The sequence below is a fragment of the Salvelinus sp. IW2-2015 genome, linkage group LG6.1, assembly GCF_002910315.2.
Source record: "Salvelinus sp. IW2-2015 linkage group LG6.1, ASM291031v2, whole genome shotgun sequence".
NCBI lineage: Eukaryota > Metazoa > Chordata > Actinopteri > Salmoniformes > Salmonidae > Salvelinus > Salvelinus sp. IW2-2015.
In genome coordinates this window covers 17,235,181-17,251,468 of record NC_036845.1, presented here as the reverse complement: position 1 = coordinate 17,251,468, position 16,288 = coordinate 17,235,181, and the positions used below count along the sequence as shown (strand labels likewise).

The window sequence follows — 16,288 nt, the reverse complement described above, 5'->3', positions numbered from 1 at the left end:
TCACCGCGGCCCTCTCTGGTCACACCACAGGTACACTAGTAGGTTATCCACTTCACAGCAGCCCTCTCTGTCACACCACAGGTACACTAGTAGGTTATCCACTTCACGCGGCCTCTCTGTCACACCACAGGTACACTAGGCAGGTTATCCACTTCACCGCGCCTCTCTGTCACCACCACAGGTACACTAGTAGGTATCCACTTCACCGCGGCCCTCTCTGTCACACCCACAGGTACACTAGAGGTTATCCACTTCACCGCGGCCCTCTCTGTCACACACAGGTACACTAGTAGGTTATCCACTTCACCGCGGCCCTCTCTGTCACACCACAGGTACCACTAGTAGGTTATCCACTTCACAGCAGCCCTCTCTGTCACACCACAGGTACACTAGTAGGTTATCCACTTCACAGCAAAGCCCTGACCTCAGTCAAATAGACAATTTGTGGGTAGGACTGAAAAAGCGTGTGCGAGCAAGGAGGCCTACAAACCTGACTCAATTACACCAGCTCTGTCAGGAGGAATGGGCCAAAATTCATCCAACTTATTGTGGGAAGCTTGTGGAAGGCTACCTGAAACGTTTAACCCAAGTTAAACAATTTAAAGGCAATGCTACAAAATACTAATTGAGTGTATGTAAACTTCTGACCCACTGGGAATGTGATGAAAGAAATAAAAGCTGAAAGAAATAATTCTCTCTACTATTATTCTGACATTTCACATTCTTAAAATAAACCTAAGACAGACCTTAACTAGGATTAAATGTCAGGAATTGTGAAAAACTGAGTTTAAATGTATTTGGCTAAGGTGTATGTAAACTTCCGACTTCAACTGCACATATACTTTAAAATGACTCAAACCAAATCGAAATGGTGTAGAAATTATACAGAACAAAATAAAAATGCAACATGTAAAGTGTTGGTCCCATGTTTCATTTTATACTTTAACTTTTGATACTGAAGTACATTTTAGCAATTTCATTGATACTTGAGTATATTTCAAACCAAATACTTTTACTCAAGTAGAATTTTACTGGGTGACTCACTTTTACTTGTAATTTTCTATTATGGTATCTTTACTTTTACTCAAGTATGACAATTGGGTACTTTTTCCACTACTGATCATTACACAGGTGCATGTTGTGCTGGGGACAATAAAAGGCCACTCTAAAATGTGCAGTTTTGTCACACAACACCACAGATGTCTCAAGTTTTGAGGGAGCATGCAATTGGCATACTGACAGCAGGAATGTCCACCAGAGCTTTTGCCAGAGAATTGAATGTTCATTTCTCAACCATGAGCTGCCTCCAATGTTGTTTTATAGAATTTGGCAGTATGTCCAACCTGCCTCACAACCGCAGCTCATGTGTAACCAATCCCAGCCCAGGACCTCCACATCCGGCTTCTTCACCTGTGGGATTTCTGAGACCAAACTGATGAAACTGAGTATTTTTATCTGTAATAAAGCCCTTTTGTGGGTAAAACTAGTTCTGATTGGCAGGGCCTGGCTCCCAAGTGGGTGGGCCTATGCCCTCCTAGGCCCACACCCCTGCACAGTCATGTGAAATCCATAGATTGGGGCCTAATGGATTTTTTTCAATTGACTGATTTCCTTATATGAACTGTAACTCAGTAAAACTGTTGAAATTGTTGCATGTTGCGTTTATATATTTGTTCAGTATATAATGGACCTACATTCATACAGTTTCCTCACTCTGTCCAGCTTGCTAACAATCACCGAAACAAAAGCTAGAATCAGGGAGCATAAAAAAACTAAAAACGATGAACAGATTTTTGCACATTTTGACAGCAAGGAAATAACACATTTTCAGTGTGGCCCTCCGAACCTTGTTGAAGACAGAATGCGGGTCAACATGAGTTTGACACCCCTGCTCTATATAGTGCACTACTTTTGGCCAAAGCCCTATGGGTGCCCTATATAGGGAATAGGGTGCCACTTGGGACACACTAGGGACTTCTCTCCAGTTAGTGAGGCTGCTATTCAAACTCTTTACCTGCRGAGGGCACTGATGGCTGCAAACTCTTGTTCATTCTCTGCCTGACAGGTTCCCAGATATTGCCATGCCTAAAAAAAAGAAGCAGGAAAAAAGTGTGAGAGTGCTTAGTTCTCTTTACCCACATAATGCTAACAGGGTAGGAAAGAACCCCCTTAGTCGCCAGCGCTTGTTAGCCAGAAATAATTTCACCTTGAGATATTATTATATCAGAGTTATTAATTACTGAGTGTCTCACCAGCTGGTTGTCTGGTTCTCTCTGTACGGCGCTCTCAAACAGACGCACGGCCCCAGGGATGTCCCCTGCCTCCATCCTCCTCACCCCCTCAGCAAGGGGGTCCTGGTGGGATAGGTATGGGTTGTCCTCCTCAAACTGGTACCCCTGGAGGGGGTGAGAGAGCGAGGGAGGGAAAGAGAAAGGGAGGAAAAAATAGAGAGAGAGTTAAATCATGAACAGCAACTTAGCAAACAAGACAAGGCAGATTTCCTTTAGCCTGGACAGGTAGGAATGCTGAACATATTCATTGTGATCTAGAAGGCTAAACTTATCCTTAACTAAAAACAAACCCTTATTTTAACCAGGTAAGGTGACTGAGAACACATTCTCATTTACAGCAACAACCTGGGGAAGAGTTAGAGGGGAGAGGAGGGGGATGAATGAGCCAGTTGGAAGCTGGGGTTGATTAGGTGGCCATGGACACCGGGGTTAACATCCCTACTCATTTTTTAAATTCTTTTTTTTTACCCCTTTTTCTCACCAATTTCGTGGTATCCAATTGGTAGTTACAGTCTTGTCTCATCGCTGCAACTCCTGTACGGACTCTGGAGAGCTGAAGGTCGAGAGCCGTGCGTCCTCCGAAACACAACCCAACCAAGCCGCACTGCTTCTTGACACAATGCCCACTTAACCCGGAAGCCAGCCGCACCAATGTGTCAGAGGAAACACTGTACACATGGCGAACGTGTCAGCGTGCACTGCGCCCAGCCCACCACAGGAGTCGCTAGTGCGCGATGGGACAAGGACATCCCTGCTGGCCAAACCCTCCCCCAACCCGTACGACGCTGTGCCAATTGTGCGTCGCCCCATGGGTCTCTCGGTCGTGGCCGGCTGCGACAGAGCCTGGACTCAAACCCAGAATCTCTAGTGGCACAGCTAGCACTGCGATGCAGTGCCTTAGACCACTGTGCCACTCTGGAGGCCAACATCCTTACTCTTATGATAAGTGCCATGGGATCTTTAGTGACCACAGAGAGTCAGAACACCTGTTTAACGTCCCATCCAAAATACCGCACCATACACTGAGTAATGTCCCCAATCACTGCCCTGGGGCATTGGGATATATTTTTTTTTAGACCAGAGTACAGAGTGCCTCCTACTGGCCCTCCAACACCACGTCCACAGGTGGATAGGAAGCTATGTCAAGTACCTTGTCGTAGGAGCTGCTGAGCATCTGGTCAAAATCGGAGAGCCAGGGGTGACTTTCTGCATCTCTCTTGGCCATCTCCTCCCACTCCTGCTGCAGCTTCTCCCAGAAGTCCACGTCGCTCTGATACAGAGGAACAATCACAATGTCAAAGTCAGGGGTCAAATGATGGGGGTGCTGGGCATCATCATCATACCAGTTGCTGTGGGAATCCCCCTAATGTTAACATTGGCATCCAATAAAAATAGTGGTTTGGACCAAAGGGCCAATGTGAACTTTGATAAAGGTTCTATATACACAGTGTACTTTAAGCCAATGATACATGGTAATTACCTGATGTGTGAAGTGAAAATGTGCAATGGCATTATTAGTACATGTAAAGAGCTTAATATATACTGAACAAAAATATAAACGCAACATGTAGTGTTGGTCCCATGTTTCATGATGCTGAAATAAAAGATCCCAGAAACGTTCCATACGCACAAAAGGCTTATTTCTTTCAAACGTTGTGCAAAAATGTGTTTACATCCCTGTTAGTGAGCATGTCTCCCTCCTTTGCCAAGAAAATCCATCCACCTGACAGGTGTGGCTTATCAAGATGCTGATTAAACAGCATGATCATTACACAGGTGCACCTTGTGCTGGGGACAATAAAAGGCCACTAAAATGTGCAGTTGTGTCACACAATACAACAGATGTCTCAAGTTGAGGGAGCGTGCAATTTGCATGCTGACTGCAGGAATGTCCACCAGAGCTGTTGCCAGATAATTGAATGTTCATTTCTCTACCATAAGCCTTCTCTAACGTAATTTTAGAGAATTTAGCAGTGCGTCCAACCGGCCTCACAACCGCTGACCACGTGTACCCACGCCAGACTAGGACCTCCACATTCGGCTTCTCCACCTGCGGGATCGTCTGAGGGGGTGCTTTGGAGTATTTCTGTTTGTAATAGAAGCCCTTTTGTGGGGAAAAACACATTTTTATTGGCTGGGTCTGGCTCCTAAGAGGGTGGGCCTATGCCCTCCCAGGCCCACCCATAGCTGCACCCTTGCCCAGTTATGTGAATGTTAGGCCATAGGCTGGAATTATTCTTGATAGATACAATTTGGAAGATGTTTAAAAATACTTATGGTCATTATTCTGTTATCTTACCTATTGTATCGTATCTCTCTTACCTCCACAGCAGCTTTAGCTTGCTGGAAATCTGGACCTGCTGTGGCGAACTCATCTACCCATGATTCCGCTGACTCCACTGAGACCTGAACAGGAAGGAAGAGGTAGCAATGGCAGATGTGGACACCAAGTTGTCCATAACTCTATAACAACACTTAAAGTGGGATGTTGAGGTTGTGACAGTAAAGGAGAAGCAGAACAAGATGGCGAAGAGGGGTGAAAGAGGAAGACAAGATAAAGGAATGGAAAGAAGCAAAACAAATCAGAGAACCACACCCATTCTCCCACTCCCTTTCTCCCCTACAATCTATACACCTCTAGTGCAGGTCGTCTTTACTACTTTTCTAAAAGTAATTGCTATAATCTAAATGCAAGTTTAAAATCAGCAAAAACAGTGCATCGTCCTTGGGTTTATACAAAGTGCTAAGAAACTACGGGAAAACCTACATGGGGCACAACATTCTGCCACTAAAAACAGCCATCAAACTACAGTAAAAAAGGGCTGATGAAAAATATCATCAGCTCAACACAACTTTCTTGACAGAAAGCCGGTGGCGGAGCCACTGGGCAGTGTTGCCGTGGCGTCAGGGGTCCTACCTGCCTGACGACAGAAGCCCATTGATGTGCCTGTTTAGCCTTAGCTTTGGCAAGCTTCTGATCCCACTCTTGGGTTGTCAMGGGTAAAGTCCCTCCCCCAGTCTCCTCCAGGAACTATGGCAACCAGGGAGCGGAGAACGGGGGGAGGCCCGTGTATGACGAGCTCTCTCCCATCATGGCTAAGGCCCATGCGCAGGGTGGACCAGATGTTGTCTCGGACTATCATGGTGGCTGCGGCGCCCCCCGGGGCCCGGCTGCACTGACCGTCTCCGCCCATCCCCCGACGCCTTGGCCGCATCAGGGACAGGGCTTCAGGAAGTGCTCCACGGCCTCTCTGTAAACCAGAAAGAGAATACGGGGTCCAAAACTCTGAAATAGCAATTGTGGTGCATTCAATAGATTGATTAAGGCAAAAATAATTATATTCGTGAACAAAGTCAATACATTAACTAAAGTCCAAATTTCTACTCCTGTTATGACTTAATCACAACTTACCTTGACAACATAAGAAAGCACAGGATTATTAAGTGGTTTTGATTCAAATATCAATATATATATGTTTAAACGTATTGTGTGAATTTTTGTATCTCTCTCTCCACCTTGTGGCTCAGGTTGACCACAGTGATTCCCAGGTGTTACCGACTGCGGATGAAGCCTGGCTGCAGTGTCCAGCGCCCTCCCTGTAGCGGCAACAGCCTCCTCTGCGGCTGTCCATTGGCCAGGGTAGCGCCCAGTTTATTCCACAGCCAGGTAGTCCTGAGAGAGAAGGAGAAGGAGAAGGATACATTTCTGAGTCTTCTTCACACAGACTTGATACAAGAAAACTACCCTCTAGCATTACGTAAACACCAAATTTAAAAATGAGAACATTTACAACCTTTTGATTTTGTGACTAACCTACTTACTTATTTGCTACTCTTACAAACGGGGATCATACACTTAATTTTCCTCACAGACCATCCCCTGCATGGCACAGTGCTATAAGAGCACACTACCCTTCTGTTAATGGAAAGTGGGTATGTGGGAAACTAAGAATAATGGACAACGAAGACCCTGACACTTGACAAAGGTTCATGTTCAACCTGTACAGATCTGGAACAGTATTGTTGGCCTCAAACAAGTTTGCAGTTTAAGACTTCTACAAGATCAAAGAGAGGCACAGCATAAGAAGCTCATCCTTGGACCACCTCCCCACCCCATAGATGAGCAGCCCCAAGAGGAGTGTCCCCCTTAGTCCTGAGAAAACCCAGTCCCACAATGCACTGCTCCTGCATTGATGCCGAGGTAGAAATGCGCCAAGCTGGAAAATGAAGCTCGCGCAGCTCTTTTGCTGTCTCGAGCTGTTCAGCACCACTCGAGGACAGCAAAGACCCCAGACAAACAGACCAGCACAACAATACACGCTGAACAAGGGACCCAGAAGCTTGAAGGAGGAGCAGAGACAGCTGTCTGGATGAGGGAGAACAGCTCACCTCAGACTCCCCAGCACAGCGCCGTAAAGGACAAGAGTGAGAAAGAGAGAGAGTACATTCTGTTCATTGCCACAAACAGGTGAGCTGAGTAAAATAGTTCAAGAGGTGGTAGTTTTAGTGTCTTGTGAAAAAAAGGAAAAACAATCACAGACAGGAAGCCAGTGCAGGTGTTCCCCTGTAGCAGAGGATCAATGCTATCAATGAGTCGTAAACGTGCGTGTCCCCCTGTACAGAGTCTGCGTGGATAGTTTACTCATACGCGCCCACGTAGAAATACATGAATACTGATAGTATATGGATATAGGAAAATCATGTCTCACCATATGTAAAGCAGGAAGGTCTAGGAGGTGGGATGTAAGATACCTGCTGTCCTGTATTGCAGATTCAGGTAGGAAATGATGTTGAAACTGTACCGTCACATGATATACCGCGTAGTTCTTGAAGATATGATATACGCGTAAAAATCATAGTCCCATCTCCCCTCGCAACGTCATGCTCCTAATATCCTCTCTGTACTCTATCCTTGAAGTCTCCACTCTTGACGAGTGATGCTCTGTAGTATAGAAAGATCAATGAAAGTATCTTGTTCCCCCGGTAGCTCCAACCGATACTGAATGAAAGTTGCTGAAACAATCTGACTCCCCTTTTATACAGAAAATACTAGATGATGGGAATCTTGGTCCCCGCGGCGTTACAGAGTGCGTAGATGATGTGGAAATCTGTCCCCCTGTACAGTCTAGATAGAAGTGAAAATAACATGAGTCCCCCTGCATGAACTATATTGCATAGAAAATTGAATGTGATCTGTCCACCCCTTTATCGACAGTATGCTCCTAGTATAAATCTCGGAAATTCATCCCACTGTACCACTGAGTACACTATGTATTAATGAGTTGTATAGTCTCCACGCACATCTTGTAACAATTATGATCACACCAAAGGATAAGAGACAATCTGTTTTCCTCCTGGACAGATCGAATAGTTATGAGCCTCTCGCTCATAGCGTCTCCCATTACTGACTAGCAACTGGTGCTTCTTACATGCGACATCCTGATCCACCTTTCTAGATACTCAGATATCTGATGTTCCGATTCATCCTGATCCCTGGTTTAGCAGGAGTCTCATGGAGTGGTGCCAACATTCTGCATGCTCCAAATCTCTGTGCTCTCTGGAAACTATTATGATTAGTGTGAATCATGTCTCCGCCCTTTATTGCCAGATGGCTCTACTACGTATACGTGGATATCTATACCCCATTATCAGAGGATTCAGTAGCTCTGACTTGTGAGATATCTTCCAGTTTACACAAGAAAGATCGTAGAATGTATTAACATTGCTGTGTCCCCACTGTAGCAGCAGAGAGTCTAGATGACTGCTGTTGACTGAGTCGCATAGATCCCAAACCATGTTGTGCTAAACCCAGCGTGCGACTAGCTCTTCATTGATCTATATGTGTATATTACCCGAGTCCTGCCGTATGTATACGAGTTAGCGAATAGATATCGTGAATAGCTAGAAACAGTATCTGTCCCCTGTACAGAAGTCAGAATAAGGTCGAATCATCCTGTCCCTGACAAGAAGATTCTAGATGATGAATTGTGAGACAAACAGTGTTCCCACCAGGCGTAGTAAACCAGAAAGTCTATATAGGATCTGATCAAATCTGTCCCCACTGTAACATGAGTCATACAAGATGACATTGCAATTCCTTGATAAGCACACACATAGTTCATTCCAAGCGTATGTCTAAGAATAGCACACTCGTGAAATCATCGATCACCCCTGCTAAAACAGAGTCTCTTTATGCTAGAAATCGGTCCCTACTGATACATGAGTCTAGTAATTATCTGTGTAAATATCTTTATTCTCCCTGAACTTTCACATGAACGATTTCCGTTATCTTAATATTCTAGTGCGACATAGGCTGATCACACACAGTGCGTAGTGACAACGAGTCAGATGATGTGATCTGCCAGCGATGTGAGGAGGGGTAGCTGGTCTAGAGTTTATTGTGAAGATACTGTATACGCGCGTCTGTGGAGCATTAGACTTCGTAGAGAATTAGATAAGTGGTGTAAGATCTCCAGGTCCCGGATACGGTGTGAGTGACGAAGAGTGAACCTAAGATGATGGCTAGAGATCTCTCCCGCGGTTTACAGGGATCTAGGAGTATAGTGAGTCTCTGTTCCCCTTTTGTAACGAGCGAGATTCTTTATATGGTGTGTAACCAGTTACTCCTCCACACTGTCACAGCCGTGTAATGAAATAATGTAGAAATACAATGTGCTCGCGCATCGTATACCAGGAGATCGTAGATTAGCATTGTGAAATCATAGTCGGCCATCGCGCCATGTACCCGAATATTCTGCTAAGATGTGAATGATTCTGGAAACTTTGTACTCCCCAGATTGCACAAGAGAGTACTTAGATACTGCGAGAGAAGTACATGTGCCGCGCAGTGTACACAGATATGTACTTTAGATGATCGTGAGAAAATATCTGTCCCCTGTTTAGCAAGAAGTTCTTAGATGACATGAGCGTTGAATATATCATGTTTCTGCACATGAGTATAAAATCGAAGTCTAGACCTATGATGTATGATATCCTATAGCCCATCAGAGTGAGCGAGTAGGTCTAAGACTATTCCATCTAGAGTCCACACCTTGTAATGACAACCGAAGTCATTAGATGATATGAGTAGGAATTGACTCTGTCTGTCGCCAATGTAAGCAGAGTTCGTAGATGATGTGAATCTGTCCCTGTTCAGAGTCTAGATGATGTGAATGTCCCCCTGTACAGAGTCTAGATGAATGGGAATCTGTCCCTGTTACAGAGTCTAGATGAGTGAATCTGTCCCTACAGAGTCTCTGATGGTGAATCTGTCCCCTGACAGAGTCTAGATGATGTTGAATACTGTCCCCTGTTCAGAGTCTAGATGATGTGAATCTGTCCCCTGTACAGAGTCTCTGATGTGAATCTGTCCCCCTGGTTACAGAGTCTCTGATGTAATCTGTCCCCCTGTACAGAGTCTCTTGATGTGGAATCTGTCCCCCGTACAGAGTCATAGATGCATGGAAATCTGTCCCCCTGTACAGAGTCTAGATGATGTGAATCTGTTCCCCGCTGTACACAGTCTAGATGATTGTAATCTTCCCCTGTACAGAGTCTAGATGATGTGGAATCTGTCCCCTGTTACCCCCAAAAAAGAGGTTCTGATGATGTGAATCTGTCCCCTGCTACAGAGTCTAGAGATGTGAACTGTCCCCACTGTACACGATCTAGATTGATGTGAATCTGTCCTCCCCTGTACAGAGGTCTAGATGATGTGAATCTGTCCCCCTGATACAGAGTCTAGATGATGTGAATCTGTCCCCCTGTACAGAGTCTAGATTTGATGTGAACTGTCCCCTGTACAGAGTCTCTGAGTGGAATCTGTCCCCTGACAAGTCTAGATGATGTGAATCTGTCACCCTGTACGAGTCTCTGATTTGAATCTGTCCCCCTGTACAGAATCTTAGATGATTGACATCTGTCCCCTGACAGAGTCTAGATGATGTGGAATCTGTCCCCTGTTACAGAGTCTCTGATGGAATCTGCCCCCTGTAACAGATCTAGATGATGTGAATCTTGTCCCCGGTACAGAGTCTAGATATGTGAATCTGTCCCCTGTTACAGAGTCTAGATGATTGTGAATCTGTCCCTGTACAGATCTCTGATGTGAATCTGTCCCCTGTACAGAGTCTAGATGATGGAATCTGTCCCCCGTACAGAGTCTCTATGCTGAATCTGTCCCCTGTACAGAATCTAGATCGATGGCTTCACAGAGACAGTCCAGAAGGCCCCTCAGAAAGCCCTCTCAGGACAGGAGACCAACATGGCTAACTTCTGCAACCGCTTCTCCATGTACAACATCAACGGTAATAGAAAGAATATATATACAGTGGGGAGAACAAGTATTTTGATACACTGACGATTTGGCAGTTTTCCTACTTATAAAAGCATGTAAGGTCTGTAATTTGTTATTCATAGGTACACTTCAACTGTGAGAGACGCGAATCTAAAACAAAAAATCCAGAAAAAATCACCATTTGTATGATTTTTAAGTAATTAATTTGCATTTCATTGGCATGACATAAGTATTTGATCACGCTTACCAACCAGTAAGAATTCCAGCTCCACAGACCTGTTAGTTTTCTTTAAGAAGCCCTTCCTTTCTCCCACTCATTACCTGTATAACTGCACCTGTTATGAACTCGTTACCTGTATAAAAAGACCACCTGTCCACACACTCAATCAAAAGAACTCCAACCTCTCCACAATGCCAGACCAGAGAGCGTGTAAGACATCAGGGATAAAATTGTTAGGACCTGCACAAGGCGGATGGGCTACAGGACAATAGGCAAGCAGCTTGGTGAGAAGCAACCCAACTGTTGCGAATATTAGAAATGAAGAAGTTCAAGATAACGGTCAATTCACCCTCGGTCTGGGGCTCCATGCAAGCGATCTTCACCTCGTGGGGCTCAATGATCATGAGGAAGGTGAGGATCAGCCCAAACTACACGGCAGGACCTGGTCAATGACCTGAAGAGAGCGGGGACCCACAGTCTCAAAGAAAACCTTTAGCTACACAACTACCGCCGTCATGATAAAATCCTGTAGTGCACGACAAGTCCCCCTGCTCAAGCCAGCGCATGTCCAGGCCCGTCTGAGAGTTTGCCAATGACCATCTGGATGATCCAGAGGAGGAATGGGAGAAGGTCCCATGTGTCTGATGAGACAAAGAATAGAGCTTTTTGGTCTAAAACTCACTCGCTGTTTTGAGGAAGAAGAAGATGAGTACAACCCCAAGAACACCATCCCAACCGTTAAGCATGAGGTGGAAACGATCAGTTACTTTGGGGATGCTTTTCTGCCAAAAGGGACAGGCGCTAACCCCCCCCTACGACCGCCCTGTACCCCTCCCGTCCCGCGCGCCCCCCCCCCCCCCCGGGGTTGACGAGAGAGGGGCCGCGGGGGTGTGAAGGAACAGAGGTGGCGCACGGGCGCGTTGTCATACTGCCGCCGGGCTCGCTCAGATTTGAAGAGGGACGTCCCAGGCCGACACATGATAAAGACTGAAGGGTCGACAGCGGCGACGAGTCAGAAGGTTTACGCCGCACATGAGAACAGGACTGCACCTACATGTAAACAAAAAAGATCATAGAGAAGTAAAGGAGGAAAGGAAGCAACCAAGAGATGGGGAAAAAGAGAGAAGAGAGAAAGAAGATTTAACAAAGATGAAAATATACCAATATTTTAAAGCCAACAGAATAGAGAATCCATGTTTTAGTAACAATATAAAACATTGAGAAAATAACAGCCAGCACACCCTCCTGATTGATATTAGCATTTCATGGGTGGATTATATTGATTGGAGTTCTAAAGACTATTTTGAATATACATGCACACCACATTTACACATATGAAATAGTCAAACTCACTCGGCAGCCAGTGAGCCAAATCCTTCCGCGCTCTGGTCCCTCCGTCCTCTCTCCTCCCTCACTCTGACTCCAGGAACTGGACCGGTTTTTACGCCGGGTTGCCTCAGCCAATCGCGCCAAAGGTCTCACAGGCCTAGCCTGTGCAGCGATCCGTTTGGGCAAAACTGACGGCCAGTGCCATCAGAGCGGTCAGGGATTGTTCCTTCTTCAACTCATGCAGATCTAACGGCGAGAGAAGAAAAGAGAGCAAGAACAGAGAGAACAAGAAAGAGAGAGAAAAAAATGAGAAATTTTTGTCAGCCAACACCAAAAGGCAACAAGTCCTCAACAGGCATCATGTAACTTCAAGGACTTCCTATTTTGCACCCAAGTTCATGCTTATCATAGCAGCTTTGTATCAAGCCACACATAAACATGTATTCAAAATCAAAAATAAGTACAACCTTCGTGACATTACTCTTAATGTCACACTAGGAGCTACGTCCCAAAAGGCACCCTTTTTCTCTATTCAGGGTGTCAGGACATCACAAACCCAATTCAATGCCGGCTCATGGGTGGTTTAACATCTTTCTTCTTTTTTTCATTCGAAGGGGTTTGTGTGCGGTGTATGTGGGTTTGACGTGCATTTGGTCGTGAGTATTGGGTAGGGGAATAAAGAGAGAAGATGTGAAGAGGCAAGTCCGAGGAGGAGACTGGATGGAAGAAGGAAGTGAGAGCCAGCAATGAGTAAAGGACGAGGGAGAGGGGTGTGGAGTCGGAACCAAGAAGAAGTTGAGGGAGACAGAGATGCAAAAGGGAGTGAGTATGTAGGGAGTTGGAGATTCCCTCAAAGTAGCCACCCATGCCTTGATGACAGCTTTGTGCGCACACACCACACACACTACCGTTCAAAAAGTTTGGGGTCACTTGAAAAAATGTGCCCTGTTTTTGAAAGAAAAGCTAATTCTTTATGTCCAATATAAAAAACGAGTCAAAACATTGAAATACAGAAATAATACAGATAGAAACTAACACCACCTCTCGTCCCTCCAACCTGCTCCGGGCCTCACACCCCATCGACCTCACCTCCTCCGCGCTTCACACGCGCGCCTCTTTCCCCACACCCACCCACCAGCGCCAGACTCCTTCTCCTTACACCCCGGCCACCATCACTCTCCACCATCCGCGCGCCCCCTGCCTTCCCCCCACAGGCCCCAGCGCGCCCCCCCATCTCATCAGCCAACCCACTCCACTCCTGTGTCAATGGCACGTTGTTAGCTAATCCAAGTCTTATCATTTTAAAAAAGCCTAATTGATCATACTTTAAGAAAACCCTTTTTTTTGCTTAATTATGTCTAGCAACACTTGAAACAGTGTTAGACCTGAATAAAGAAGACAATAAAACTGGCCTTCTTTAGATTGTTAGTTATTTCTGTGTTAGTTCTTTTTTGTATCGAGCATTTGGTAGGTTGAGTGTGAGCGCTGCAAAAGATGGCCAGACAACGAGAAGACCTTCTCTTCTGAAACTCGTCAGAATCTGAGGTGCTTGTGGGCGGTGGAGGAGGAGAGAAGGGCTGGATGTGCGGAGTCGCAGGAGGAGGAGGGATGTGCCGGGAAGGGAAAGGCGTGGGTGAAGGGATCTGGCCGGGGGGACAAGGCGGCTGGGGTGGACGGGTACTGCCGCTTGGGCACAGGAACAGCAGCAAACGCTTGCGTGCGGGTAGAGCCGAGAGAGGAAAGAAAGAGGAGTGGGGAGGCCCGGTGCACAAAACTGAGGCACCAGGCGGAGGGACGAGAGTCAGGGATTAGGGAGTGGTGCGGTGAAGTGTGAGAGAGAGGACGGCGCTCACAGAGTAGGCGTTCAGGACTGGCGGAGGACGTTTGATGTAGGAGGATCGAAGTGAACGCGCGGCGAGAGAAGGCAGCGCGAGGGAGCCGTCAACATCGCGGAAGCAGGCGAGAAAGGGCACTGGCGCGGGGATGGGCTGGCTTGCTAGGCAGTTGCCAAAGAAAAAAGCCATAATCTCAGACCGGCCAATAAAAGGGAAAAAGATTAAGATGGGAAAAAGAAGCAACACTGGACAGAGGAATCTGCCTATTGCAGGACAGTGAAAATTGTCTAATTCAACAACTTATCACGAGAACCATCCCTGGTCATCTCTACCTGCCTCTGATTTTAGGGGACTCACTAAAACACATTGCTTGTTTGTAGATTAATGTACTGAGTTGGAGTGTGCCCCGGCTATCCGTAATTAAAAATTTAAAAAAAATTTAAAATGGTGCTGGTGTGTTTGGTTAATATAAGAACATTAAATGATTTAGGACTAACTTTTGATACCTTAAAGGTATATTGTGACTTATTACTCAAGTAGATTTTACTGCCGGGTGACTCAACTTTTACTTGAGTCAGTTTCTATTAAGTATCTTTACTTTTACTCAAGTATGACAATTGGGTACTTTTTCCAATCACTGATCATCTACACAGGTGCATGTTGTGGCTGGGACCAATAAAGGCCACTCTAAAAATGTGAAATTTTGTCACACAACACAAATACACAAAATGTCTCAAGTTGATCGAACGTCGCATTGCATGCGGACTGCAGAATGTCCACCAGAGCTTTTACAGAGAATTTAAATGATAATTCTCTACCATAAGCCGCTCCAAACGTTATTTTAGAGGAATTTGACAGTATGTCCAACCTGTCCTGACAACCGCAGACCACGTGTAACCATCCCAGCCCCCAGGCCTCCAAAAATCCATGCTATCTTCACCGGTGCGGATCTCTGATCTATCAGACACCACCGGACAAGCTGATGAATGAGGAGCTATTTTTGTTCTGTAATAAAGCCCTTTTTGTGGGAAAAAAACTCCTTACAGATTGGGCAGCCTGGCTCCCAAGTGGGTGGGACTACGCCCTCCCAGGCCCACCCATTGGCTACACCCCATGCCCAGTCATGTGAAATCCATAAGATTAGGGCCTAATGGAATTTATTTCAATTGAGCTGACTTTCCTTATATGAACTGTAACTCGAGTAAAAAACCTGTTGAAACTTCGTTGCTCAGTATATGAAATGGACTAATTTATACAATTCCTCACCTCTGCCAGCTGCTAACAATCACCGAAACAAAAGCTAGTAATCAGGAGCAAAAAAAACATTTTAAAAAAACATGAACAGGAAAGTTTTTGCACATTTTGACCAGCAAGAAATAACACATTTTCAGTGTGCCCTCGAACCTTGTTGAAGACAGATAGCGGTCCCGATGAAATAGTTTGACAACCCTGCTCTATATAGTGCACTACTTTTGTACCCAAAGTAGCGTGAGGGACACACGTGGAGGGACTTCTCTCCAGTAGTGAGGCTGCTATTCCACTCTTTACCGCGGAGGGCACTGATGGCTTTGCAAACTTCTTGTTCGTTCTCTGCCTGACAGGATCCCAGATATTGGCCATGCCTAAAAAAAAGAAGGGGGAAAAAAGTGTGAGAGATGCTTATTCTCTTTACCTCACCCACTAATGCTACAGCGGTAGGAAAGAATCCCTTAGTCCCAGCGCTTGTTAGCCAGAAAAATTTCACCTTGAGATACTATTATATCAGAGTTATTATTATTAATTATGAGTGGTCTCACCAGCTGTGTGTCTGGTTCTCTCTGTACGCGCTCTCAAACAGGCGCACGGCCCCAAGGGATGTCCCCTGGCCTCATCCTCCTCACCCCCTCAGCAAGGGCGGTCCTGGGTATGGCGACTGTAGGGTTGTCCTCCTCAAACTGGTACCCCTGGAGGGGGTGAGGAGAGCGAGGGGAGAAAAGAAAGGGAGGGAAGAAAAAGAAGAGAGTAAATCTATGAACAGCAACTTAGCAAACAAACAAGGCAATTTCCTTTGCCTGGACAGAAAATGCTTGAACTTATTCATTGTTGAAATGAAAGCAAACTATCTTTAACTTTAAACTAACCCTTATTTTAACCAGGAAAGTTGACTGAGGGGGGAGAGGAGGTGGGTGAATGAAGCCAGTTGGAAGCTGGGGTTGGATTAGGCGGCCCATGGACACCGGGGTTAACACCCCTACTCTTACGATAAAGTTGCCATGGATAAAAATGTTTAGACCAGAGTTAAAAGAGTTGCCTCCTACTGCCCTCCAACCACCCCTTA

The 16,288-nt window shown here is 45.7% G+C and overlaps 1 protein-coding gene across 1 annotated transcript in view; it reads right to left on the bottom strand.

Moving 5' to 3' along the window:
* Positions 1–16,288, bottom strand: part of LOC111964685 (peroxisomal targeting signal 1 receptor-like) — a gene marked incomplete at its 5' end in the record, with an annotated part of 26,855 nt that overhangs the window by 7,251 nt on the left and 3,316 nt on the right. The window contains 6 exons of the mRNA XM_070443834.1: positions 1,714–1,726; positions 2,015–2,085; positions 2,253–2,396; positions 3,442–3,561; positions 4,614–4,697; positions 5,209–5,322. Of these exons, the coding sequence (XP_070299935.1) occupies positions 1,714–1,726; positions 2,015–2,085; positions 2,253–2,396; positions 3,442–3,561; positions 4,614–4,697; positions 5,209–5,322 (546 nt within the window). The remainder of the gene's footprint in view (positions 1–1,713; positions 1,727–2,014; positions 2,086–2,252; positions 2,397–3,441; positions 3,562–4,613; positions 4,698–5,208; positions 5,323–16,288) is intronic.